Source organism: Balaenoptera physalus, assembly GCF_965194825.1.
Source record: "Balaenoptera physalus genome assembly, chromosome: 10".
Taxonomy (NCBI): Eukaryota; Metazoa; Chordata; class Mammalia; order Artiodactyla; family Balaenopteridae; genus Balaenoptera; species Balaenoptera physalus.
The window spans coordinates 88901919-88929101 of record NC_138889.1 but is presented as its reverse complement, the minus strand read 5'-3'; the positions used below and the strand labels follow the sequence as shown (position 1 = coordinate 88929101).

Genomic DNA, 27183 nt, shown 5'->3' with positions numbered 1-27183 from the left:
CAGGAGCCCCACCCTGGCTCGTCCGTCTGGGCGGGAGCAGCCGTGAGTCGGTCATAATCTTCCCCTCCGTCCCCAGTGCCTTCTGTGTTTTGCTGAATCTCAGTGGTCAGGTTGGAGCATCTAGGTTTTTCCCAGGCAAAGGTAGCCGTTCCATTGTGACTTTGTAGCTTCAGAGCCTGTCTCGTGGGCCCTGAGCTCTAACCACTGGGTGAGGGGTCTGGGCAGACCGATGGACGTGTAAGGACAGGCGCACACCACACGTGCAGCACGTGAGTCCTTGCTCCCCGGAGTGAGCTCCCAGAGTACAGACGTTGCCCGCGTGCTTGTTGGGAATGCAGAACCTCAGACCCCACCCCAGACACCCCACATTTTAACAAGACCCCGGTGGGTGGAGGGTGACATGCGCGTGCGCTGGTGTAAGTCAAGTCACTCCTCCTGAGCGTCCGACCCCAGCCATGCCGGCCAAGCAGAAAAAGCCATGGTGAGCCCATCCTGGGTGTGGAAGATCCAGGTCAGGGCTTTCGACCTCTAAGCTTCAGAGAACCTCAGAGGTTGCGTAATGGAAACTCCACAGGCTGGCCACCAGGGGTGGCAGGTGGGGTCTGGAGGAGGCTGGCTGGGGTCTACACTGAGCCCCAGTGGGGAGCTCCTTTCTAGAAAGTGATCTCCAGGCTGCAGGCATGACCCTCAGGGGCTGAGACTGAGGCCAAGAGGCAGCTGGTGGGTGGGTGTAGGACCTGGTCTTGCACAGGACAGGCTTGTGACTTAACAGACCCTGCCCTCCACGAGACAGGGTTATGAATTAATGGTATAGGTGTGGTGAAGAAGGCACTGGGAGAGCAGGACAGATCATCTAACCCAAAGCTGTGGAGAAGGAAGTTTCTTGGAGGACGAGGGCAGCCAGCCAGGTATCGGGGGCTCCAGGTAGAGGAAGAAGTGCACGCAGGGTCCGAAAGCCAGAGACCACGACCTGCTCAGGAAATGCCCTCTGGCCTAGTCCTGGCAGCGATTCAGAAGAACATTCAGAAATGAGGCTGAAGCTGCCCCCAGAAGCCATAGCATGAAGGGCCTGAGCTTTAACCCAAGGACAGATGGAAGCTACTAAGAGGTCACCATCATCACAGACACTGAGCCAGGCATGGTTCCAAGTGCTTTGCCCCTGTTCTTCAGTTAAGCTTCACAGCACAGTCCTAGGAAGTACAGGTTTGTTATCCCCTCTTGGTAGATGAGGGGTCACAGGCACAGAGAAGTTTAGTAACTTGTCCAAGGTCACAGAGCTGAGAAGTGACGGAGCCAGGATTCAATCTTAGGGTGTGTGGAATGGTCCAGTTTGCATTACCTCGCTCACTCTGGAGGGTGAGGAAGGGACTGGAGGGGGCATGACTGCAGCCAGGGGACCAGTTAGGAGGCTGTTGAGAAATCCAGCTAAGTGATGATGGTGACCAGGTAGTGACAGCAGGATGAAGGGAAGTGGGCGAGGGGAGAGTGGATGGAACTCGGCAACTCAACAGGGTGGGAGACCCAGGGTCTGGCATAGGGTGTCTCCCCTCCCCCCCTTTTCCCGTCCCTTGAGCCAAACTCACTGGGGAGGGGAGCAGCTCTAGAAACTTACTTGGCTAAGAAGCCCGAAGTCCAGGTGAGTTGGAGCATGAGGTGGGGTCAGGCTCTGACACAGGAGGCGGGTCTGAGAAGGGCAGCAGGGATGGGGCGGGGTGGGGGGCAAGGGCACATGTGCGGCACGGGTGACCACTGCCATCAAGGCTGCATTCACTCAGCAGGGGAGGATGCCTGTTCCAGGACAGGCTGGGCAGCCCTTGATGACTTCTCGGGGTTGTCACGAGGGTAGACGGGGACAACAGGTCTAACATTGGGGCACACACGAGCCTGGGCATGTTAGCCACTGGCCTCGCCCCAGGGGTCCTCTGGGGACAGAGCTCTGCCATCAGTGGGGGGAGCCCGAAGCCATCAATCCAGGGCCAGTGCACCCTAAAAAAGCCTAAAAGTTTCAGAGCAGCCCCCAAACATCTCATTGGCTCTCACAGCACAAAGAGAAATGGCGGTCATTATTTGTTTTCTAGAACAGGAAACAGAGGCCCAAGGAGATCTAAGCAGTGCTATCGTCCAATAGAAAGATAATGCAGGCCACATAGGTAATTTAAAATCGCTTAGTAGCCACAGAAACAAAAAGAAACAGATGAAATGAATTTTAATAATATTATTTAACTTAATGTAGCCAAAATAGTATCATTTCAACATATAAAAAATTAATGAAATGTTTTACATTCTTTTTTTCACACTAAGTGTTCGAAATCCAGTTTTGACACAACACGTGTTAATCCAGAGCAGCCACATTTCAAATGCTCAAAAGCCACACCTGGCCAGTGGCTATTGCATTAGACAGCACAGGTCTAGACACTTGCCAAGGTCACTGCCGACTAAACCCAGGCCTTTGGGGGAGAGCCCTGCCATTCTGACGTGGCTCTTGACCCCAGGTCTGTCCCTGCAGCATCAGCGGCCTCCCTGTGGTCACATTCCTGGTGGCCCACTCTGGGCAGGAGGAAGCCTGGCAGCTCCTGCAGCTGGTCCCGACTGCTGCTCACAGGGAGCAGCCCTTTGGGCGGCCAGTCCAGCCCCACAGGCTGCCTGCCAGCAGCCCAGCTCCCTCAGCCAGCCTCCAGAAGGGCAATTCTGGTCTGACTTCTGTGGACTCGTATGCATTCAGGTGACCTCAGGGAGATCCACATGCCACAGATGGCTGGGCCTGGCCAAAACCAGCTCCCAAATGCAGCAGGAGGCTGCCTTCCAGGCCAGGGAGGGGAGCTGCAGGCTGTCACCTGTCTCCCAGCCTCTGTCCCTGGGCCCCTTCTCACCTAGGGGCTGCCCTGAGGCCATCCCTTAGCAAAGAATCCCTGCAGATCTGACCTCCCCCACTCCCAGCCCTGGGCATTCCGCGCTGTCCTGCTGGTGCTGTGCTCAGCACCCACTCAGCATCCAGCATGGGGATGGCAGAGGAAGGCAGGCGTGGGCCCACCTGAGGTACCACCTGGAGCCGTGGGACACGTGGACACATATGTCTAACTGTAGGATCGCCACGTGAGCTCCAGCAGGGGCTGGGGAAGGCCTTTGGGGGCCCCCGCTCCTCTGAGGGGGGAGAGACTGATGTCTCCTGGACAGGCCTTGGGCCTGGGTGAGGCTGGCGGGCCCTCCCCACTCCCCCCCCTCCCCCAGGTTGGGCTCCTTTCCTCTGGTGCCGCTTCCAGCCTGGGGGCCAGTCCTAACAGAGCCTGACTGTGCTGGCTGGAGCCGTGTTTACTTACACACTTGCCAGCTCCTTGCTGGGGCTGTTTCTTCAGCCAACCAGGGGGAATCATTTTTCTTTTTCCAACTGGGAAACTCCCCAGTCTCCAGCCTGATGGCAGAGCTTGTAACTCAGACCTCAGCGGAACTAAATGTAGCCTCCCTCCCCGCAGGCCACCTCGTGTGGTGTCCCAGGGCCCTGTGCTCCCAAGAATCCTGAAGGTCCTGGGCTGGTCAGCAAGGTGACCTCTGGACCAGATCCCTGTCCCAGCTCTGCACCTTACTTTCCAGGAGGGAGTCGGGATCTGGCTGTCACCTCCACGTGGAGGCCTAGTGCAGACAGGGAGGTCAGGAGTTGGGATCCTGAGGGTGGCCCGTCAGACAGTTGCCCCCTCAGAGCCCCACCTCCCCCTCTCCCAACCCCATATTTAGAATTTCAGTAAGAGGAGAAACGAGCGGCGTGGTGCCTGGTGAGCTGGAAGGGTTCTGGGGAGGGGGGCTCACGCCCCCTCCCTGGCCTCAGTTTCCCCAGCTGTGAGTAGTATCTGCCCTCCTGGGCTCACAGGGCTGTCGTGAGGATTGAAGTGAAACCACTCTGTGGAAGGAAGCTTGCCACACGCATTCCAGCGAAAACACAAAAATGTCTGACGAGAGTCGGGGGAGGTGCAGACGTCAGCACACAGAGGTCAGGGGGCACCACGAGGCCGGCAGCGGCTGGAGTGGCACTCTGGGGGTGCCGGGTGAGGACTTCGGTGCTGTGGGTCCATCTGGCGCTCACACGGGGCCTCTCCTCCCTACAGATGATGATGCAGTATCTGTACTACGGGGGAACAGAATCCATGGACATCCCCACCGGCGACATCCTGGAGGTGAGGACCCGGCCGGTCTGCCCGGCCCCAGGGGGAGGAGCAGGGAGGCCGTGAGCCTGGCCCCCAGTCACGCCACGCCTGTGTCCCCCGCCTGCGACATCTTCCAGGTCTCAACCCCGCTCTCAGAAACACAGCACTTGGAGAGATGAGGAGGGAAGGCAGGTGGTCTCTGCAAGGACCTCCTGGTTCCCTGCTGGTCCCTGCTCTTCTGGCGACAGGAAGCGCCGTTCCAGGAGAGTGTGGGAAATTGTGCACCCACGGAGCCCGGCCTCCCGGGCCACACCTCGGGGTTAGAAAGGGCCACCCCTGAGGATGGAAGGCCCAGGAGGATCACAAGGCAGCGAGGCCTTCCCCTCACCAGGTCACTGCTCAGAGAACGGACCCACTGCTGGCCGGGCACCTGGCTACAAGGTCACGTAGATGAGCAGGCAGCTTATAGCTGAAGGCCTCCTGACGTCAGAAATCCCAACCAGCGTCTGTCACCCATCCGGTGCCTCCCGAGGTGTCCCAGCCAATACGCAGATAGCCTAGAGTAGAAATGAATCTAGGCCGTCAGACTTGACTGGCAGTGGGGGAGGGCCCTGGAGGTCGGGAGGAAGCAGAGCACACAGCACAAAGCAGCTGTCTGTTCCATGATGCCTGGGCCGCAGACCTGGCCACGCACACCCACGGCCTCCTTTGCCTCCTGCCAGCTGCTGTCAGCTGCCAGCTTGTTCCAGCTGGACGCCCTGCAGCGGCACTGCGAGATCCTGTGCTCCCAGACCCTGAGCGTGGAGAGCGCCGTGAACACCTACAAGTATGCCAAGGTGAGGACCCCTGATGCCCGCCGGCTGCCTCCCAACACACACTCTGCTCCACGGTGGCCTGGCTGGAAAATGCAGGTGGCCAGGCAGCTTTGAAGGGCACTGTAAGTCCCTCTGCAGCCTGGCGTCACTGCCGCCCAGTGGGGCAGCATAGCAGCTTGGGAGCTGAGCCGTGAGCCGGCTGGATCCCAGTTCCCATCCCAGCCGTGCCGCGCCGGGCTGTGAGACCTGGGGCAAGGAGCTGAGCCTGAGTCAAATCAGCTCCCCAGGCACTACTTGATTTTCCCCCCAGCACGGTCCTCCTTAGTCTTCCTCCTCTCAGCAAACGCCATGGTCATCTGCCACACCTAGAAACACTCCTGAAACACATCAGCAGTCCCTCCCCTTCCCTCCATCACCATTGCCCCCTCTCTTGGGCAATTGCTGCCCTGGCCTCCACACTTCCTGGCTTTCACCCTGCAATCCACAAGACTCTTGGAAAAGTATAAAGGCCATATCACTCCCCTACTTAAACCCTCCAAAGGTTTTCCACTGCAAACTGAATAAAATCCAGCCCTTATCTGTCGCCCATTACGAGGGCCCCAGGACCCTGTCCACATCTCCCCTTCCAATGCCTCCCCTCTGCCTTCACCCAGCCACGCGGCCCACGTCTCCTTCTCAACTCATTCCCACCCCAGAACTCCTGCGATCTGTGTCCCCTCCTCCGGTGAAGCTCTTCCCAAGCCCTGTTGACTTCCCCAGGCCTCCCCCGAGTCACACACCTCTCTGCCCCTTCACCCACTCTCACTTCCTCACAGCACTGACCACACTCTGTGGTTTCCTGGCCTGGTTGGTTCCTTGGCTTCCCTGTCTTCCTGAACTGGAACATCAGCTCTGAGACAGCATCGCAGACCCGGGCCTCGAGGCCTGCGCCCAGCACCTGGCCCAGAGCGGGCACTCCATATTTGTTGACCTAAAATAGTTACTGAGCATTTACCAGGTGAACACTCGTGTGCTGGGCCTTGTGCTGGACATCCCACAGTGGGCAGTCCCTGCCCTTAGTGAGGGAGCTGCCAATCCAATAGGGATGACTGGCATTCAGCAAGCCGTCACCAGCGGGACCTAGGCCAAGAACAAGATTTCAGGGATGTTCCTGGTGGCACAGCTGGGATTTGAACCCCAATCAGTCTAACCCCAAGGAGAGGCTTATGGAAGGAATTCAGATAAGGGGCCAGTCACCCCGAGATAGGACATGCCTCCCCCAGGTTGAGGCTTGAAGCTGGGCCTTAACCCATGGGTACTATTTGGAGGTGAGGGTAGGGGGAGGTTTCAGGCAGGGCTGTGCTGACGCAGTGGGCCTCACCCCCCTCCCTCTCCCTGCCCCACAGATCCACAGCGCCCCCGAACTGGCCCTGTTCTGCGAGGGCTTCTTCCTCAAGCACATGAAGGCCCTGCTCGAGCAGGACTCCTTCCGGCAGCTCATCTACGGCCGCAGCAGCAAAGTGCAGGGCCTGGACCCACTGCAGGACCTGCAGAGCACCCTGGCCGAGCGCGTGCACTCTCTCTACGTCACCTCACGGGTGTGAGGTTGGGGGATGGCTGGCTCTGGGCCGGGCTCTGTCGCCAGGCATCCTAGCGGGTGGGAAGGGCCGGGAGCAAGTGCTTCCCGGGGTGTCTGGGCCAGCACGTTGCCAGGGCCTGTGGACACGCTGGGGCCCTGCTGGGTGGAGGCTGGTTACAGGCCCTCTTGGAGCCAGACCCGGGCAGGACCAGAGCTAACCACTGGCTCAACCAGTGATGGGCCAAAGGCAGGTGTGGCCAAAAGGTGGCCCTTCCCCCAACCCCTCCCCGACACCTACCGCTCACACCTTGAGGGCCGCAACACACGCACCCTCATGTGATGCTGATTCAGCTCTGCTCAACACAGCTTCAGATCGTGCCCTCCCCCCGGGGCCTCAGGCAGCTCAGACTGTCCTAACTGGGGCTTTTCGGGGGTGTGGGCATCCCTATGAATGTACAGAATGTATGTTCTGTTTGGGCCCTGGGCCATTTCAGTCAAAACTTGGTATTTTCCCTCAATGTCACGTCAGAAATACTGCCCAAACCCCGAACTTATTCAGGGCTGTGCCTTTGAAAGACTTGATGTGGGCCTCCAGGGGGCCAGGGATCGTGCACAGAGGGTCACTTTGAGTCCATTTTCAGACCATTCTCTTGGTGTCTGGCCTCACAGAGGCCCTCCTCTGGGGGGGACGGGGTGCGGGGGGAATCACCATCCTGCTCAGTGAGTGGTAGAAGGCAGTTAGTTCCCCTGAATGCCTTTAAAGCTTTTGGTCTGAGCCAAGAGTGGCATGGGGTACAGTGGAGGAGCCTGGTGGCCTCAGCTTTTGTTGCTGCTGCTGTTTTCAGGGTCGATGCTGAAATCCCAAGCCTAGATAGAATCAGGCTGCCTCTGTGGGCTCCGGAGGCAGAGCCCTAAACGGCCCCCCTGGTCCAGTTTCTCCAGTGAAAAAGTCCTTTAATTTGGATTGGAGAGCAGGGCCCACACTTCCCATTGGGAACTGCGGGTCTTGGGGAATTAAAGGACGGGGCATGGGTGGAAGGCAAGGACTGGGAGAGAAGGCCCTTCTACTTCTTCCCCACTTCCTGCCGCTGACATTCTCTAGGCTCCAGGCTCTCCTGGGGTGGAGACACAGTGCTGGGCCTAGACCCTTGTCGTATTTATGAGCCAGACACTGGGGGAACCTTCTGGACAGCTTGTGCTGGATGTCGCCTTCAGCTGTCTGGCCGTACCTTAGAAACTATTTATTCACCAGAAGCCCCAGGCACTTTAGGAGGTGTCACTTCGGTCACCTTGAAAAACCCCTGGGCGCTTGTAACCCTGGAAAATATTTTCAACTAGCTGCTTGAGCTGGATGTACAAAGGAATAGGCGTTATTTTATTGCTGTAATATTGTACGATACTGTAACTATACATTAATGTTGTCACTTATTGTAAATGTGCTATGGTTTTATTAACAATAAACACTTGTTAACAGTGACCTTGGCCTCATGGCTCCTGACAGAGGGTTATCCAAAGTTCAGAGCTGGGGAGGAGCCCATTTAGGACCAGGAAGAGAACCCAGAGCTGATTCCCTGGTTACTTGGGGCACCCATGTCTCAAAGGGAAAGAACCCCTGCTGGAAGCTGTGCTGTGGCCACCTGCCAACCCCTGCCCTACCCCACTTAGTACCTCAGCCTCAGTCCAGCCCTCGCTGGGCCTTAGTTTACCTGTTCTGTCCAATGGGGTAGGTGTGTTCCCATTCGTTGAGCACTTACGTGCCACTGAGCTGGACTGGAAGGACGGGAACACAATGCCAGGAATGAGACAGCTGTCAGATTCTTCACAGAACTGGAACAAACAATCCTAAAATTTATATGGAACCACAAAAGACCCAGAATTGCCAAAGCCATCCTGAGGAAAAAGAAAGCAGGAGGCCTAACCCTCCCAGACTTCAGACAATACTACAAAGCTACAGTAATTAAAACAACACGGTATTGGCACAGAAACAGACATATGGATCAGTGCAACAGAACAGACAGCCCAGAAATAAACCCTCTCACCTATGGTCAATTAATCTTCAACAAAGGAGGCAGGAATATACAATGGAAAAAAGACAATCTCTTCAGCAAGTGGTGTTGGGAAAGCTGGACAGCCGCATGCAAATCAATGAAGTTAGAACACACCCTCACACCATACCCAAAAATAAACTCAAAATGGCTTAAAGAGTTAAATATAAGACATGATACCATACAACTCTTAAAAGAGAACATAGGCAAAACATTCTCTGACATAAATCATACCAATGTTTTCTTAGGTCAGTCTCCCAAGGCAACAGAAATAAAAGCAAAAATAAACAAATGGGACCTAATCAAACTTAATAAGCTTTTGCAAAGCAAAGGAAACCATCGATGAAACAAACAACCTACAGACTGGGAGAAAATATTCACAAATGATGTGACCAACAAGGGCTTAATTTCCAAAATATACAAACAGCTCATACAGCTCAATATCAAAAAACAAACAACCCAGTCAAAAAATGGGCAGAAGACATGAAGAGACATTTCTCCAAAGAAGACACACAAATGGCCAATAAGCACATGAAAAGATGCTAATTATTAGAGAAATGCAAATCAAAACTACAATGAGGTACCACCTCACCCCGGTCAGAATGGCCATCGTCAAAAAGTCCACAAATAGGGCTTCCCTGGTGGCGCAGTGGTTGAGAATCTGCCTGCCAATGCAGGGGACACGGGTTCGAGCTCTGGTCTGGGAAGATCCCACATGCCGCGGAGCGACTGGGCCCGTGAGCCACAATTACTGAGCCTGCGCGTCTGGAGCCTGTGCTCCACAACGAGAGAGGCCGCGATAGTGAGAGGCCCGCGCACCGCGATGAAGAATGGCCCCCACTTGCTGCAACTGGAGAAAGCCCTCACACAGAAACGAAGACCCAACACAGCCATAAATACATAAATAAATAAATAAAATATTTTTAAAAAAATCCTTGACATCATCCTCGTTTCCTTTAAAAAAAAAAAAAAGTCCACAAATAATAAATGCTGCAGAGGGTGTGGAGAAAAGGGAACCCTCCTACACTGTTGGTGGGAATGTAAATTGGTGCAGTCACTATGGAGAACAGTATGGAGGTTCCTCAAAAACTAAAAATAGAGTTGCCATACAACCCAGCAATCCCATTCCTGGGTATATATCCAAACAAAACTATAATTCAAAAAGATACATGCACCCCCCCCATGTTCACAGCAGCACTATTTACAATAGCCAAGACATGGAAACAACCTAAATGTCCATTGACAGATGGATAAAGAACATGTGGAACATACATACAATGGAATATTACTCAGCCATGAAAAAGAACTCAGCAACACGGATGGACCTAGAGATTATCGTACTAAGTGAAGTCAGACAGAGAAGGACAAATACCATATGATATCACTTATATGTGGAATCTAAAATACGACACAAATGAGCATATCTATGAAACAGAAACAGACTCACAGACAGAGCACAGACCTGTGGTTGCCAAGGGGGAGGGTGGTGGGGGAGGGGTAGACTGGGAGTTTGGGATTAGCAGACACAAAGCATTATATACAGAAGGCATCAACAACTAGGTCCTACTGTATAGCACAGGAACTAGATTCAATATCCTATGATAAACCATAATGGAAAATACAAAAAAGGACATATATATATATATATATATATATATATATATATGTATATAAAACTGAATCACTTTGCTGTAGAGCAGAAATTAACATTGTAAATCAACTATACTTAAAAGTGTTTAGAAAGACAGCCGCCAGGGGCTTTCCTGCTTTGCCCGAGCCCAGGTTCCCCACACCCCTGATGCAGGGGCTACTGGGATAGTTGTTTGCAAACCCTCCCTCGCACAGTCAAAATCTGTGTGGCCCAGCACAGGAAGAGGGGGGCCTGAGGAGGGGGCCCCGCCCTTTGGTGGCTGCTGCCTTCAGGCCCTGCTGAGCCCAAGCTGGCTGTGTCACCTGTTAATGCAGGGAGGACCGGAAGCCGGTGACTCAGGCCCGAGGGTTTTCTGGGGTCGGCTGTAGTTTGTCTTAGGTGCGAAGTCCAGGCAGAAATAAAGGCTTTGAAAAATGTTTCCTGCCTGAAGCAGGCAGAGAAATTCCTAAGGCCGCTGGGAACACTGGAGTGGCTGTGATTCGGTGACCGACAGGCCAGGACTCGGGAGCTGGGGGACAACGTGAAGACCGCACGGGGTCAGTCCCAGGAAAGGCCTGCTGTGGGCTTTGCTTGGTGGAGCCCAGGCAAGGCAGCCTGGGGCCCTGGCCTCCGTGGGGAGAGGGCTCAGCACGGACCATGGCGCCCTCTGGGGGCCTTGGGGAGGAGGCGCACCCCTTGGCACCATCCTCCTGGTCCGAGGCCCCTGAGGGAGCTTGGGGGGTGGTCCCTCCCCAGCACTCGCCACCTGCAGGGGATCCCCCACAGAGGTCCGTGTCCACCCTCCCCACAAGTCCCCCAGCCCTGCAGGACGTGCCTCAGTCAAGCACGCAGCCTAAGAGGCAAGATCTAGTCAGCACCTGGCTCTAGACGGGAGCTCAGCCATATTTTCTCTTTTTGGGGGGCAGACGGTTGAAGGGAAGGTGAGATAAGGGAGGGGTGGGGCCGTTTTGAGCCTGCGTGTAGCAGAAACACGCTCTAAAGCAAGCACTTAAATAATTAGAAAAAAAATCGGACATTCTCCAAGGGGCCAGGAGGACTAGAATGGAAATGGGGGTGTGTCTGGTCACCTTACTCGCCCCGGCGGCCGGGCCTCCTCGTCGGGCCACTGCTCCGGAGCACGGGGGCATCTCTCGTCCGCTGCCTGCTTCAGGCTGTCGGCAGCCAAAGGCAGGCCGGGAAGAAGACAGTGGACTTCTCCTTAGCAGGAGTCCCTGAAAAGCAAGGGGGACTTCGTTCTACTCTAGCTGCCCCGCAGGCAGTGAGAAGCTGGGCTAACTCAGCCGGAATCTCCCCAGGAAACCCATCCAGAGGAGAGGGAGCCCGAGTCCAGCCCGGGCCACCAAGGCTGACACCGAGCCTGCCCTCCTCAGCAGCGTCCGGCCCCCTGCTTTCCTCCTCCCCATACTTCCCTTTCCTTTCTGCTCCTGCCCGTTGCCCGATAGCATCCAGATGCCGGGATTATCACAGCTTTCTCCTCAGCAGAACCACTGCAAGCAACGCAAGAAAAGCTTCAGCATCTCCCTTTCCTGCCGCCCCACCCTTCTGCAGAATCCACACCCCCTTTCAACTTTCACCAGTTGTTTACAGGGTGGAGGGCAGCCGTCTGGAGTCTGAACTGCCTATTCAGGCCCTGGGGATGCCAACCCTGCCCCCTCCAGGCCTTCGGACCTGCGGCTGGTGTAATGGCCTCTGATAATGAGTCTACATTTGTCCAAGGTGACGGTCACCGATTTCCTCCCCTCCCCCAGCCTCAACAGCCCCCTTTGTGTCATCTCCTGGTCACCCCGGAGTCCTCCGGGACTGTGGGGGACAGACGAGCACTGGAAGCGCTGAAGCCGGCCAGTACTGGCCCCCCTCCCAGCTCGGTGGGGGGGGGGGGGCGGGGGGTGGAGACCATTGAGGACTCTTCTTTGTTCAGGCTTCTTCAGCCCCTTCCCCAGGCTGGTGACAGCATTCATACGCAGCCTATCTGAATTCATTTTGCAAGTGAGATTTCCTGAGACAGCGAGCTTTACAGATGTCACTCTGTCTGGAGGCCAGATGGTGAGGTCTCGGGGAGGCGTGCTTTTTCAGGTTTGGAGGAGAACCCAAGATCACAACCACCAAGTGCAGAGACCTGTTTAGGAACACACGCTTTGCACATAAAAAGGCCAAGACTATAGAGTAGGCGAAATGCTCACTTCCTTTTCATGCGCAAAGGCAAAGGCTGTCAGTCAAGAGGCTTGTCAGAGAACACAGAGCTGCACTGGTCTGACTGCAAAGCGCACGCTCCTAGCTGCCCTGGTGGGCCTCTTCGAGCACAGCCTGTGGTTTACAACAAAGCCAGCCAGTCCTCATTCAGCCCCTCTCAGCGCTCGTGGGTAATGGAGCAGCTCCCCGGGTTACACTGGCACATGCCACAGAACCCAGAGAGGCTTGGTGAGTGCCTGCTGCACGCCAGGCACTGTTCTCAGCTCCTCGCGGCAGCCCCGTGAGGGAGGTGCTGTCATGACCACCTACGGTTTACAAAGATGTGGACCTGGGTTACGAGGTGTGCCCCAGGTCACAGCAAGGGCCAGGCAGAGCCAGTGTCAAGGCCAGGAAGGCTCCCTGGAGCAGATCAGAGGACGGGCTTTGGGGCTAGAGGGGCCAAGCAAGGGCTCGGCCCATCTGGGTCCTGCACCTGTGGGACGACGTGGCTGGAGAGGTTTAAGATGCCATTCAGCTCAGACCATCTGGGGCTGTGACTCTGCTTTTTAGCCGCTCTCCTTAAGAAAATCGTCTTTGAAAGGCAGGCTCAGGCACTCACCTGAGAAAAATGGATCAAAAAATGTTTTCATCTCATTAAACTTTCCTTCAGACTTAATAGGGGGTCTGCAGCTCCAGGAGACAAAAGGCCCTACACCTACAGGGACAAGGCACAGTGGTCCCAGGTACGCAGTCAGAATCTGCTTGTCTCCCCGTGGCCATCTGTCCTGGGAGGTGCACATTTAACCCTCTTTGGTCCAGAAGCTCCCTTTCCTTCCCCGTCCACACGCCAGACTTCTAGGAACCAGATTACCTATCAGGGCTGAGGAAAGGATCTATTTGGACTCACAGAGGCCCAGTCCTTTTAAAAGTCTATGAAAAACCAAGGAAGATCAGTAACCAAGGCCACCACATGAGTTTTTTTAAAATAAGGAAAAATACAGAAGCTGAAATTCGACACGGTCAGCGAGCTCCGAAGGATCGCCATTAACCCACATGCGGAGGCAGGGAGAAAGGCGGATCAGAACCAGAGCACGACGGAACTGACTTCCACTCTGAGCTCCCCTTGCACCTGGTGACGTGGATGAGGAACAATCCTATAGCACCAGCAGATGGGAAATTCCCTGGCCGTCCAGTGGCTAGGACTCTACACTTCCACTGCAGGGGGCCCTGGTTCGATCCCTGGTTGGGGATGCAGGGTCAAGGTTTCAATAACAATGGTATCAGATTCGGGACTGGAAAGCAGACATCATCAAACATTCCAAAATACACATGAAGCCACCACATAATTTCTGTGGAGAGGACCAAACGACCTGACAGGAGCTAGGCAGAAGAGGCCCAGCTAGCTGGCCTCCAGGTGCCATCCCAAGTCCCTCGGAACCACCACAGCGAGCACCGGTCAGCACGGCCACTTCTCCCATGGGCTCCTGGGTCAGTAAGCCCTGGCCACGCTGCCCACCCTCGGCCTTGATGCCAGCACCCTCCCAAGTGTACCGGCAGCCAAGATCCACCAAAAGAAATGAGCAAAGTGCAACTTCCACCTACGTTCAGTTGACGAGCACACAGGCAGCTGATCTTTCTAGGATGTAATTTATTAAAAATAGATTCTCTAACCCCCTCACCCCTGCCAGCAAAAGGGTCTTTCCCAACATTTTTTCCCAAATGGATGAAATAACAGGTATTGGGGACTCAGATGTCATATCCTTCCTATCCTAAGAACTCAGGCTTTTCTGGGCCACTGCCAGGGCCAGGAGAGGAACGGCACACGGCAATGTGGGTCCCAGGACGCCAGTCCTGGCTGCACTAGAGCCTCTGTGGCTCCAGGCCCCAGGGAGTTTGGACAAGTTCATAACAAGAGGCCCCAGTGCTCCCCCAGCAGCCTCCTGAACATCCCCAGAAGACCGTGTAGTTGACGCCCGAGAAGGGACAAGAGACAGTGTGGCTTCTACACGTGCGAGAAGGAACCGAAAAACCTGGGCCCAAAGCAAAATATGAACGAATGGGAAAGGCAGGCCTGGACTGGGGGGAGGAGGGACGGTGCCAGAGGTTTGCCAACCATCGAGTTCTAAGCAGACCCATTCAGGAGCGACTGCTTTTAATAGTCTAGTCAGCTGCCACTCAGTCCAGCCAGAGACAGTTCAGAAAGTCAGGGTATCTCCTTACGAGTCAGCCACCGACACCCAAGTTACTCTCCACTATTTCTTCCACTTCAGTTTTGTATCTTTTTTGTTCTTCACATCTCTGTTTTTCTTCAACTTTTTGTTCTGTTTGGGTTCTGGTTTGGCTTCCAACTTCCTTTTCTTGTCACTGGAGAAGAAAAAACAGGAGTAGAAAGAGAAAGAATGAAGCATGCCTGGATCTGTAACCTTTCAGGCTGCTTTGCTTTAAGCTTGCTTTGCTTTGTCTGAAAAAGGGTTTCCGCCATCTGAAACGTGATGTAAGAACGTGCAGTCACACAGCAATGTCCTCCGCAGGCCTACAGGGCATTGTGCTGGGGTCTGGGGGTACACCACACCAACCCAGCTCCTGCCCTGACCAAGCTCTCAGTCTGTGGAGAAACAAATCTACGCCTTAACTCCTGAAATCTGTACGTTTCCCCTTCCCAAGACTTTAAGGAAAATCTAAGGCGTTATACGGAAAATTCCTTCCCACCACTTACCACTAAGGATTACGCTGGAAACCAGACATATTATCCCAATGACTCTGAGGATAGTCCCTAATACAAAGCACGAAACTCCCAGGAAAACCATATAATACTTTTTGATGTGTTATTTTATTTTTCCTAAATGAGAAGAAAACCCAAAGGAATAGTAACTCGGGTACACATTTCAGCTGGCCGGCAGGTTCCTCACAGATAGATTAACATGAGAATAGCTCAGCAAATGGCCACCTTCCTTTCCCCTTATAGGTTAAGGATTCTCTCCAGTGTCATTCTGCCCTGGAAACAAACACCTCCCTATAAGGGGAGGGTGAGCAATTCTGTCCTGAGACCTAACATCACCTGAATGAAGTGACTGCTCAGAAGACAGAAGAAAGGCCTCAAAGAATTCGGAACGACAGTTATCAGCATCTTTACCTCCAAAAGTGCAAGCTTTCACGTTTCCCCAGACCCCTCAAGCGCATGAATGGCCACACAGACTGGGTAATGCAGATGGCTCCTCAGGGGCAGTGACAGCCAAACCAACAGCGGGAGAGACCGAGCTCTGCGGAGCACTGAAGCAGGCCGTCTCCACACCAGGCCCAGAGCCGGCCTTGTTCAAAGCCGCCACACTCAATACGCGGCCATCACGGGCCCTGGGCCGCATCTGCCGTATTGTCCAAACCAGAAATCAGGACACACTGACAGCGGGCTTTTGTGCCACATCAGAGACCATCAGGAAAATGAGGCTAGCACCGATGCTGGAATCTTCCAGATAGCACAGTGACTCATGGAGACAGCAGAAGAGAATATCTGATTTCTGGGAACTATGGCTCCTAGAGTCACAAGATTTCCTCTTTCCAAATAAACTCTTCAGGGGACCCTGTTTATGGCAATGCCAAGAACTCACCACCCCCACAAACCCCCAAACCAGCTGTGGAAGCCTCATCTCCAGAGACCCAGGACAGGGGAGGCCTCACTATCTTCCCAAGGGAAACTCCAGTGAAGGTGCCGCCCCACGGAACCACTGTCATCTACAAACACACCGCTCTGCAGAGAAGCAGCTGAGGGCGAAGGTTTTCAAAGAGTAGTCCAGGGAGTCCTGGAGTCCCCCAGGACCCCTCCTGGTGGGCCCCAAAGTCAAAACTATTTTCATAATAATCCTAATACATTATTTGCCTCTTCCACTTTCATTCTCTCCCAATTGTTTTGTTTTCCAGAGGCTACAAGATGTGTGATAGCACAACAGATTGAATGCAGAAACAGACAGGAGAATCCAGCTGCTTTCTAGTATGCCAGATATTAAAAAGATTCGCAAAAATGTAAATGTAAAACAATGCCACTCTTCTCACTAAAATTTTTATGAAAAAGGTATTTTTAAAAACAAAAAACCCGTATAGTCCATGACTGTTAATTCTGAATAAACATTTTTTAAAATTTCTCAGTTTTCCATTTCTAAAATGGGAAATTTTTTTTAATTTAATTTTTTTATACAGCAGGTTCTTATTAGTTATCTATTTCACACATATTAGTGTATACATGTCAATCCTGATCTCCCAGTTCATCCCACCACCACCACCTCCCCCCACCTCCACTTTCCCCCCTTGGTGTCCACACGTTTGTTCTCTACATCTGTGTCTCTAAAAAATGGGAAATATTGATAGATAAAACCCACATGCACAAAAGCCCTTTGGGGTCCGCAATAATTTTTATGATATAAAGGAACTCTGAGATCCAAAACTTTGAGAACCACTGGCTTAGAGGAAGGAGAGTATAACAGGTAAAACTCTGGGCTTTGCAATGGACAAACGTCATCCTGATTCTGGCTCTGCCTTTTACTAGCTATATGCTTCTTGGGAAGTCACTTAACACCTGAGAGCCTCGGTTACTTCATCTTTAAAGCAGTGATATACCCATAAAACTCCTAGAAGAGAATATTGGCAAAACATTCTCTGACATAAATCATACCAAAGTTTTCTTAGGTCAGGCTCCCAAGGCAATAGAAAGAAATAAAAAGAAAAATAACAAATGGGACCTAATCAAACTTACGAGCTTTTGCACAGCAAAGGAAACCATAAACAAAATGAAAAGACAACCTACAGAATGGGAGAAAATATCTGCAAATGATGCGATGGACAAGGGCTTAATTTCCAAATTATACAAACAGCTCGTACAACTTAAAAACAAAAAAACCAACCCAATCGAAAAATGGATGGAAGACCTGAAGAGACATTTCTCCAAAGACATACAGATGGCCAATAGGCACGTGAAAAGATGCTCATCATTGCTAATTATCAGAGAAATGCAAATCAAAACTACAATGAGGTACCATCTCACACAGGTCAGAATGGCCATCATTAAAAAGTCTACAAATAACAAATGCTGGAGAGGGTGTGGAGAAAAGGGAACCTTCCTACACTGCTGGTGGGAATGTAAGTTGGTGAAGCCACTGTGAAAAACAGTATGGAGGTTCCTCAGAAAACTAAAAATAGAATTACCATATGATCCAGCAATCCCACTCCTGGGCATATATCCAGACAAAACTATAATTCAAAAAGTACATGCACCCTTATGTTCACAGCAGCACTATTCACAATAGCCAAGACATGGAAACAACCTACATCTCCATCAACAGAGGAATGGATAAAGAAGATGTGGTACAGATATACAATGGGATACTACTCAGCTGTAAAAAAGAACAAAATAATGCCATTTGCAGCAACATGGATGCAACTAGAGTTTATCATACTAAGTGAAATAAGTCAGAAAGAGAAAGACAAATACTGTATGATACCACTTATGTGTGGAATCTAAAAATGACACAAATTGAACCTATCTATGAAACAGAAACAGGGACTTCCCTGGTGGTCCAGTGGGTAGGACTCCACACCCCCGACGTAGGGGGCCCGGGTTCGATCCCTGGCCAGGGAACTAGATCTGGCGTGTGTGCCGCACTAAGAGTCCTGCATGCCACAACTAAGAGGTCCGCATGCCGCAACTAAATGATCTTGCATGCTGCAAGGAAGATTCCGCATGCCGCAACTAAGACCCAGCACAGCCTAAATAAATAAATAAATATTAAGGGGGAAACAAAAAAGAGAGATCAATAGAGCAAATCTGGGAAAAAGACGGGACCACAGCAATTTAAAGAAGCACAAATAACGAAGAAGCTGTGTGTTTTATCAAGGAAAGTTTCAAAAAAGACATACACGAATTGAACTATATATGTGTATAACACACATAAAACCCTATTAAAAAAGCAAAATAATAACCAGGTTTGAGGGGGTAGAGTGCAAGGGTGAGTTTAGAGAGGTCAAGCTTAATAAGCCTGAAAAAAAAACAAAAAAAACAGAAACAGAATCTCAGAGATAGAGAACAGACTGGGGGTTGCCAAGGGGGAGGTGGGTGGGAGAGGAATGGATTGGGAGTTTGTGATTAGCAGATGCAAACCGTTACATACAGAATGGATGAACAACAAGGTCCCGTGATAAACCGTATTAGGAAAGAATATGAAAAAGAATGTATAAATATGTATAACTGAGTCACTTTGCTGTACAGCAGTAATTAACACATTATAAATCAATCATACGTCAATAAAAATAAATAAATAAAGCAGTGATGTAAGAAAAAAGCCACCTCTGTTTTGAGCATGAAGGGGATGCTGCATTAAAGCCCCCAGGAAGTGCTCAGTTAGCGGCAACTCCAGGGCTGTTCTCAAGCCTGTCTCCCTGGCATGTCTGAGAATACGAGGGATGCAGAGATCCAGGCCTAAGCAACAGCCCTGCCTGATCAGTGGGAGCTATGATACAAAAATAGCATCCCTCAAAGGAAAGAATAGTGACTTTCCTCAAAGTTTTTGCTCCAACCTCCTATTTCCTAGTGAAAGTTACCAGCGAAGCAGACAGGCCAGAATGCCTCCCCTGCCTGATGTATGCCAGCCCCTCACCTTTTCAGGCTGACAACTGAGGCATTCTGCCCGGCTTTGTTCAAAACTTCATTCCATTCTTCATCGTCCCCACGGATTATGTATCTAAAAAATAAAAGGAAATATCAAAGCCTGCTCAAAAGAAGAGAAGGCCGCTTAAAAGAAAGTAAGAGAGTGACAACGTTTTCATCACACACGTCCTACCACGTAAGCCAGGCTGAGCTGCACCAGCGTTTGAACAGCAGAGAGCAGGGGACAGGCGTGCAGCTGAGCTCCAGGGGACAGGAACTTCACCGGAACAAGCACGGTCAGGCCTGCTAGCAGGGGTCGATCCACACAGAAGGCAGCTGCCCGACTTCTCCCACCTGACTCTCAGCAACCGCCCACCAGAGGAGCCTGTCACCCCCAGCATCTCCTTGCTCACCGCCACCTCCACAGCCCACACGCCCTTGGACTGGGCCCTGTCTGCCCCACCTCGCCCCACCTCTCTGGGATCTAGCAGTCCTGACAAGTCAAGGCTTTGATGCTGCAAAGCTGTGGGCAGAGCTCAACACTTTGCCCACGGACCTCCTGGCCGCCTCCATCTCACATCCAACAACCACCATCACTAATGACCCAGCAACGGGACTACAGGTCAAAGAGGCTCAGAGGCCACCAAGTCTGGAGCGGTTATTCACATCCATCTACCGGGCGGGTACCACCATTATAGCTGCAGCTCAAAGAGGACTGCAATCTCCAGGGCATGGAGGGTTCTAGAACAAGGGGTTTTGTTGGTTCGTTGGCAGTAGGATCCTTTCTTCAAACAAATTCACATCAAAAGCCAAATATTAAAAAGCGGCCACTGAAAGTGGATGCTCAAGGATCAGCATCCCCCTTCCCTGGGGGCCCGGGGCGTGACATGGGACCCAAGGGATCTCAGGAGCACGGCCCGCAAGGCATGACTTACAAAGTGGCAGAGCTCATCTGGGGAAAACAAAGCCTTCAAAATTATGCAATTAGTCAGTTAGGAGGTTTTTAGCTGCTAGTGCTTCTAAAAATGAGCCCATGAAACACAGCTTCCAGGGCACCCAGGAAGCGAATTAGAAGCAACCAGCAGAGGCTCCGTGCTTCCCACGAGGGGCCTTACTGAGCGAGGTCCAGGTTCTTCAGCTTCCCCACTTCTTTCTTGTGTTTCTCCTGGAACTCCTTTGCTGCTTCATCCTGTGGTCGAAGTCCCATAGAGAGAGTAGGTCAGAGTCAGGCAGGGGACAAATCCCAGGGAAAGGCCAGGGGGCAGAACGTGACCGCGACGACCAGCAGGCCTCTCCTTCTGCACGTTTCCCCCCACAGCGTTAGAGGCAGCTCTTACTAAAGTGTGTATGAATATAAAACGTGCCTTCTGAAAACCTATAAGATCAAACAAGTAGTTCACAACAGCAGCTGCCGGACTGCCAGCTCGCACACGCACTCAGCTGGGGGCCTCGTCAAGGACCGGGTGTGCACGCAAGGGGCAGGGAGACTCGGGGAGCGCGCTCCCCACACCCCCAGAACACTAGCGCCGGGGACTCTTCCTACAGGGGAGGGGGCAGATGTTCGGTGTTCCTACCAGGTCGTCACTCAGCGTCTTCATCGTGGGCTCCATAACCACGGCCTTCACTGCCACCATTTGCTCCTCAATGGCCTTCTCCTGCACTTCATTAAACAGCTACAAAAGACCAAGGCCGAGAAGCAGAAGATGAAGGAGCAGCAGAGACCCAGTCACTCGTCACTAAGTCACTTAGCACACGCTCTGCACGGTTTAGGAGTACACACGCTCACGGGAGGAGCAGGAAATCACCGACTGGAGAGGTGTCACACTCCTATCAGGCGTGCCTCTGGGAGAGAACACGGAACGTTACAGATCCAGCTGAAGTTCCCCATATCTGTGTGTGTGTGTGTGTGTGTGTGTGTGTGTGTGTGTGTGTGTGTGTGTGTGTGTGTGTGTGTGTGTGTGTGTGTGTGTGTGTGCGCGCGTGTGAAGATCTGCAGCAAACACAGCCAAATGTTAACATTTCTGCATCCTGGGGCAGGGAGTGGGTTTGACACATTTTTCAAAACAGGCCAAAGCCCTGCCCTCAGCTGAGGTTACCTTCACAACCTTGCGGATGATCCGGTTGAAAAGTCCCATCAACTGGCCTGAGGGCAGCTCGATCTCCTTTTCCAGCTGGTCCACAGACTTGTGCTGCAGGCCAATCCCCAAGAGAAGAGCCTGGGGGACGGAGAATCTGTTGGAGTGGCTGCCAGGACAGGCTTTTGCCCATTAAAACGACACCAAGAACCAGAGTTACTCTCTCTCGACCAAAACACTGACTGACACGATTGTGGAATCTTCCCATTCATCCTGTTACTGAAACCACCAGGAAAACTCCCTCCTCCTGAAATCTCCAAACTAACTTCTTATCCCGGCAAACAGCTGCCTTACGGCTACGCTACAAGTACAAGGTGCTCCTAGACCTCTGATGAAGCAGAGTAAGAATCAAGGCAACGTGGTGGGGTGGAAGAACGTGGGTCCAGACTGCAGCACTTCTACTTACTTACTGTACTGCTGGGCACACAGCTCGACTGGAAAGCCCAAGAGTCCCCACGGGTAAAAGGTGAGACCACTACCCCCCCAACAGCACCACGAAGAATTAAATGCACAAAGTTATGTCAAAGCATCTGACCAACACCCAGCATATAAACTGCTCCACAAAACCAGCACACGAGCAGCAGGTAACCTACCGACTGGGCAGCAGACAGGGCCAGGTCCCCCAGCTGGTTCAGGAAATACATCCGGGAGATGGCCGGGATCATGTCCATGATGAGGTGATAGTCAACCATGTTCCGTGAATACATCTCCAGCCTCTTGAGGTCATAGGGGAGGAAGAGTGCTTCCAGCTCCTCCCGGCACAGGGCTGGACATACGACAGAGCCAGACGAGTCAGGTGAGCCCAACGCCCTTGCAGGGTCCGACAAGATTCCCAGATGGCACTCACAACACGGTCCCAGGTGGCACCCAACAGCTGCTCCTCCACCGGGCCTTCAGCAGGAACCGGAGAGGAGCCACCTGAAAGTGCCTGCCCACCCTGGGCCGCCCTGACCCTCCTCCTGCAAAGGGGAGGCAGCTTGGTCCACGCAGGGAGGGGGACAGACGGTGTGTCACCCTTGCTCAGAGTTCCACGCCAACACATCAGACCAAGAAAGGCTCCCGTGCCCTGGGGTTAGAGGAATGCAACACTTTCCCCACTTCGTCACTTCTCAGAACGCAGCTTCACAGGAAACAGGCATGCTCCACCCAGCTCGACAAACAGATTTTTACACCAAAATATAATTGGCCCAAAAAAAGGGTATACATACACGTAACTAGCAAGAGGGAAAAAATACCCAACAGTTGTCAACACTAATGATCCCTTGCACCTTTTTTGGTATTTTAAATATTCAGACAGAATCTACATGCCCAAAGCACTTCTGTGTGTTGGCCACAGAAGGTTGACAGCATATTCTTATTACAATTTCATGAATGAGGAAACTGAGCCTCAGAATTGAGCTAGTTACCCTAGCTCACAGGATTTAGATCAGGTTCCATAACTGACCAGCTGTAGGCCTACTTACACCTCTAAAGCCAAGTCCTACCCTGCAAGTCCTGTCATGAAGGCGACAGGCACAGTGTATGATAGCGGTCCTGAGGCGGAGCAGGGCCTGCTGAGCAGAGGCGGGTCGGGGAGATGCAGGCCTGGAACCAGCCCCTCCATTCCTACTCCAGCCCTCTTCCTGGACCACATGCCCACCTCCTGTTCCACACAACCAAGCCCCGCCAGCCCTCCGGCCGCCCCACCAGCTCACCCGGCTGCACGGGTTTCCCGATGTTCCTGTTCTGAAGGATGTTCAGAGCCAGGGAAGGAGAGAAGGTGCTGAACTGGTAGGACAGCAGGGCTAGGAATCGCCTTCGGAAATCTGCGGGGTTCAACCACACAGTGTCAGAGGTCTGCAGGCCCCTGTGCCTGCACCTGGCCACCCTCCACCTCCACTCCCACTCACCTTTCCAAAAGGCAGAGAGCCAGGCGCCCTGGTCAGCCTCATCCTCGTCCATCAACGTCTTCAGCATGATGCACGAGTGTTCTCCGGTCAGGTCATTCTGGGAAACACAAATCCCTAACTGGCACCAAGACCCCCTTTGATGAAGGACCTGTCACTGCTGAAGGGCAAGCACGCTCACACGGGCCCTTGCTTCCTCCCCAGCAGGAGAGGCGGCCTCGCCTTCATTCTCGCAGGGCCCACTGCCTACACGACAGCTTCCAGAGACCACTTTGCCCTGCAACTTCTGAGCAGGTGCCCCAGCGATGGCGCAAAGCTGCTCAGACCTTCGGAGCACGTCTTCTGCTGTGAGCCCCTTGCTCACATCAGGTCAGATTCTGAACCGAGACGCCTTGCGGCTTAAACGCCACATGACCCAATCAACGTGTTTTGGGTGCTCGCAGCAAAAACTGCATGGCCGAGAAACAGCATGGCAAGAGCTCCCCTGCCGGCAACGGGCTTGCAAGTGCAGGCTCCTTTAGGTACTAGAGCAGTAACCACAGGTTTTAAAATTTCTACTACACAACAACCACGAAGCCCAACACCATAAAAATATCTAATGGATTTCAACTGAAGGGCATTCAAGTAACAAAACGCCACCGCCAAGTCACAAACAAGCAGTGCACAGTACAAGACCACAGGGACATACCGTGGTCCACGCTGAACTCACTGGTTGTGTGTTCCTTGCAGTCGACCACCAAACTTACATTCCAGCTTTGACCAGGGTCGTTGACAAGGACCCAGCCCCTCTACGGCTGCTCCTGCCCACGTGGAAGCAGCCACACACCCAGTGGTCCTCATCAGTCCAGCTCTGAACTCTCAGATGGGTGCCACCCTTGGAATATTGACCTTGAGCTCTCCAAAACCAAACCTCCAGCACTCCCTCTCAGCTGCTGGCCTCCCCTCTCTGGGAAAACAGAAGCAACCAGGAGAACTTCTTCGTGCCCCCAGCACCAACTCCACCAGCTGGCCAATACCTTCTGTGCCCACTGTTTGCTTCCCTCCTGTTGTGAGGGATGCGGTGGCCACCTTTGCCCCTGCACTCCAGGTCCTACCCTCCTGCCTCTTCTGGGCCTGTAGTCCTGCAATCAGCCCCCCTCACCTGCATCTGCATGATCTCTACAGGATCACACCCTGCAGCAAACAAACATGTTCTGGAATCTCCTGGCTGACAAACCTGCCCTGACTCCAATCTCCCCCCAGCTATCTTATTCCTCTGCTCCCTTTGGCTGGTGTAGGAATCGTGTATTCAGTCTATTTCCTCACCTCCCATTCTCTCCGGTCAGGTTGATCCCGCCACTCCACTGAAGCTGCCTTTATTCAGATCACCAACGCCGACAAATCCAGTGGTCAACTGTCCTAACCTTACTTGTTCTCTGACAGCAATGACTCCCCTTCCTGGAACGCTCGTTATTCTTGGATTCTGACACCCCAGCCCCTGCCCTTCTCCTACAGATCATGGCTACTCCTCAGCCTCCCTTGCTGTGTTTCCTGACTCATTCCTCTAAATGCTGCAGAGCCTAAGGACTCACCCTCTTTATGCTCAGCCCCTACTTTCAACAGCTTTAAATACTTATTCACTGAACAAAAGTACTTACTGAACATGTACTATACATAGCAGATGCTATTAAGTACCGGGGTTACAGCTGTGAAGAAAACAGACACCACCCCCGCCCCCGGCACCAAAAAAATCCTTGACCCCGAGAGTATATTCTATTAAGAGTATGCTGATGGCTCTCAAATCTCTCTCCAGCCCCGACCTCTTCCTTGATCTCCAGACTCTTGTAGTCAACTGCCTATTCCATACTTCCACACTTGGCTGTCTAATAGGCATCACACACTTACTATGCCAAAAACAATTCCCACTTCCACCTCCAAATCTGGTCCTACCCCATTGAGTCTTTTTTTTTTTTAATTTATTTATTATTTTATTTTATTATTATTATTTTTTGGCTGTGTTGGGTCTTCGTTGCTGCTCACAGGCTTTCTCTAGTTGCGGCGAGCGGGGGCCACTCTTCATTGAGATGCGCGGGCTTCTCATTGTGGTGGTGTCTCTTGCTGCAGAGCATGGGCTCTAGGCGCGTGGGCTTCAGTAGTTGTGGCACATGGGCTCAGTAGTTGTGGCTCGAGGGCTCTAGAGCGCAGGCTCAGTAGTTGTGGCTCGCGGGCTCTAGAGCGAAGGCTCAGTTGTTGTGGCGCACGGGCTCTAGAGCGAAGGCTCAGTAGTTGTGGCGCACGGGCTCTAGAGCACAGGCTCAGTAGTTGTGGCACACTGGCTTAGCTCCTCCGCGGCATGTGGGATCTTCCCAGACCAGGGCTCGAACCCATGTCCCCTGCACTGACAGGCGGGTTCTTAACCACTGCGCCACCAGGGAAGCCCCACATTGAGTCTTATCTCAGGAAACAGCACCTCCAACACCCAGTTTCTCAGCCAGTCTCTCCAGCCAAAAACCAAAGAACTACCCTTGATACTTCTGTTCACTTACCTTCCACACCCCCATCCTTCAACTCTTCTCAGTTCACCTCCCAAACACCCCTGGCATCTGGCCCTTCTCTCCCCTCACCACGTCCTCCCCAGCCAAGCTGCTCATCTCCCCACCTCTACTCATGGGCCACCGTCCATCGTCTACACGGCAGCCCCAGCACCTTCCCTCTAACCCCTCCCTCCACCTGAACAGGGAGGGAGCGCAGAGTCCCTGCCCAGACCCACCTGCCCCGCCGTGAATCACCACCCTTTCCTTTTCAAGGGCCCTCCAGCCACACTGGCCTTTTGTTTCCTTCAAATCACCAACTTCCTTTCTGCCTCGGGTCCTCACATTTGCTGTGCCCTCTGCTTGAATATGCTCACTTTTCTGCAGGCAGGACTGTCACGTGGCTGGTCCACTCTGATCATTCAGGTTGCAGTTTGAAAGGTCACTCCTCGGAAGCCTGACCACTCATTACACTGTCACTATCTGAATACTTGTTTGCTCACTTTTTTGCTGCCTATTTCTACTCATTAGAAAATAAGCTTCACGGCTAGTCTTGCTCACTGCTTGATTCAGTGCACGTGCTAAATAAATTTTTTTTTAATGAACTGACAGCCACTAACTCTCTCATCTTCCATTTTATCCTCTATGGCTCTGTTGTCCACACAAGCACATCCCTCCTTCAGATACCAGCTTATAGTATGCACTCCTCCCCTAAAACCACTTTTCTTCCTATTTTTAAAAAATACAAATTCGAGGAGGCCCCCAGTGACAGGATTCCAGAACGTGGTGAACAAGCCCACGTGCACTTCCGCCACCTCAGCGTGGAGCACGAAGTCGCTACAGTGCACAGTGGGGAGAGTGACCGCGTGGCCCTCCGTAAGGGCGGCTGCTCCGGGGGCATTCAGAGCGGCCTCCTGGCAGCACAGGCACACCACTCAGGGCACAGCGGGAGGCACCAGGGCTCTGAAAGGACACACCTGTCACCCCCCTCCTCTGCCAGACGCCTCACTCACCGGGGTCTGTCTCAGATAAACAGGAACAAAGCCAGCTCGTTTCCAGAACCTGCAAAGGATACAGAGAGCAGGTCACCACGTGTGCCTTCTAGGAGCGGCTGACACACAGAGCTGGGAAGGGCGGGGGGTGAGGGCAGCGGTGCGGGGGCGTCAGGGACAGCTGACACCACTGCAAAGGCAGACACGCAGCCCACAGGACTCTCATTCTCAGGACACCGAGGCCAAAGGGACGCTGCAGGAGGAAGGGCAGGCAGACGCTTACTTGAGGAGCCTGGGGGTCAAGCCGTAGGACACCCCCAGGTAGTCCAGGTGCTCGGCAGGCCTCTCGTTCAGTTTGAGCAGTAAGGGAGGCAGGTCCTTCCGGGGAGTGACGACCTCTTCCAGCAAGCTGACAGCCTGGATGCCAGAGAGGAGAGCACGTCCACCCAGCGGAGAGAGAGGAAGGTTAGTGACATTCCCAAGCACCCCTGCCACACCAAGCTCTGGACGAACAAAGCAAAAACTGGGACAGGTGTCTTGGTTTTTAAAATGTAAAATCACCACTAAGTCCAGTCATCATTCCTAAGGATACCAAACCCCTAGACAAGCACGGACTCACACTGCTCAAAACCCAGAATTCAGGAAACAGCCACAC

The 27183-nt window shown here is 52.8% G+C and overlaps 3 protein-coding genes across 6 annotated transcripts in view; 1 reads left to right on the top strand and 2 right to left on the bottom strand.

The window, feature by feature from the left end:
- Nucleotides 1-7986, top strand: part of ABTB2 (ankyrin repeat and BTB domain containing 2) — a 181768-nt gene extending 173782 nt beyond the window's left edge. For both annotated transcript variants that reach the window (XM_082410423.1, XM_082410424.1), the window contains exons 15-17: nt 4098-4166; nt 4859-4972; nt 6337-7986. In XM_082410423.1, coding sequence (XP_082266549.1) covers nt 4098-4166; nt 4859-4972; nt 6337-6534 — 381 coding nt within the window. In that variant the 3' untranslated portion in view covers nt 6535-7986. The remainder of the gene's footprint in view (nt 1-4097; nt 4167-4858; nt 4973-6336) is intronic.
- Nucleotides 2190-13900, bottom strand: LOC309636890 (uncharacterized protein). The gene is made up of 4 exons (XM_082410653.1): nt 11273-13900; nt 8264-8351; nt 5946-6070; nt 2190-4693 (listed from the first exon to the last, which is right to left on the bottom strand). The coding sequence occupies exons 1-4, from the start codon at nt 11330-11332 to the stop codon at nt 4646-4648; spliced, it is 321 nt and encodes a 106-aa protein (XP_082266779.1). The 5' UTR covers nt 11333-13900; the 3' UTR covers nt 2190-4645.
- A 609-nt stretch (nt 13901-14509) lies between these two features.
- Nucleotides 14510-27183, bottom strand: part of NAT10 (N-acetyltransferase 10) — a 38875-nt gene continuing 26201 nt past the window's right edge. For all 3 annotated transcript variants that reach the window (XM_082410425.1, XM_082410426.1, XM_082410427.1), the window contains exons 20-29: nt 26812-26945; nt 26550-26598; nt 23030-23126; nt 22835-22945; nt 21734-21906; nt 21102-21221; nt 20580-20678; nt 20121-20194; nt 19016-19099; nt 14510-14738 (exon numbers count right to left, since the gene is read on the bottom strand). In XM_082410425.1, the coding sequence (XP_082266551.1) occupies nt 14627-14738; nt 19016-19099; nt 20121-20194; nt 20580-20678; nt 21102-21221; nt 21734-21906; nt 22835-22945; nt 23030-23126; nt 26550-26598; nt 26812-26945 (1053 nt within the window). In that variant the 3' untranslated portion in view covers nt 14510-14626. The remainder of the gene's footprint in view (nt 14739-19015; nt 19100-20120; nt 20195-20579; nt 20679-21101; nt 21222-21733; nt 21907-22834; nt 22946-23029; nt 23127-26549; nt 26599-26811; nt 26946-27183) is intronic.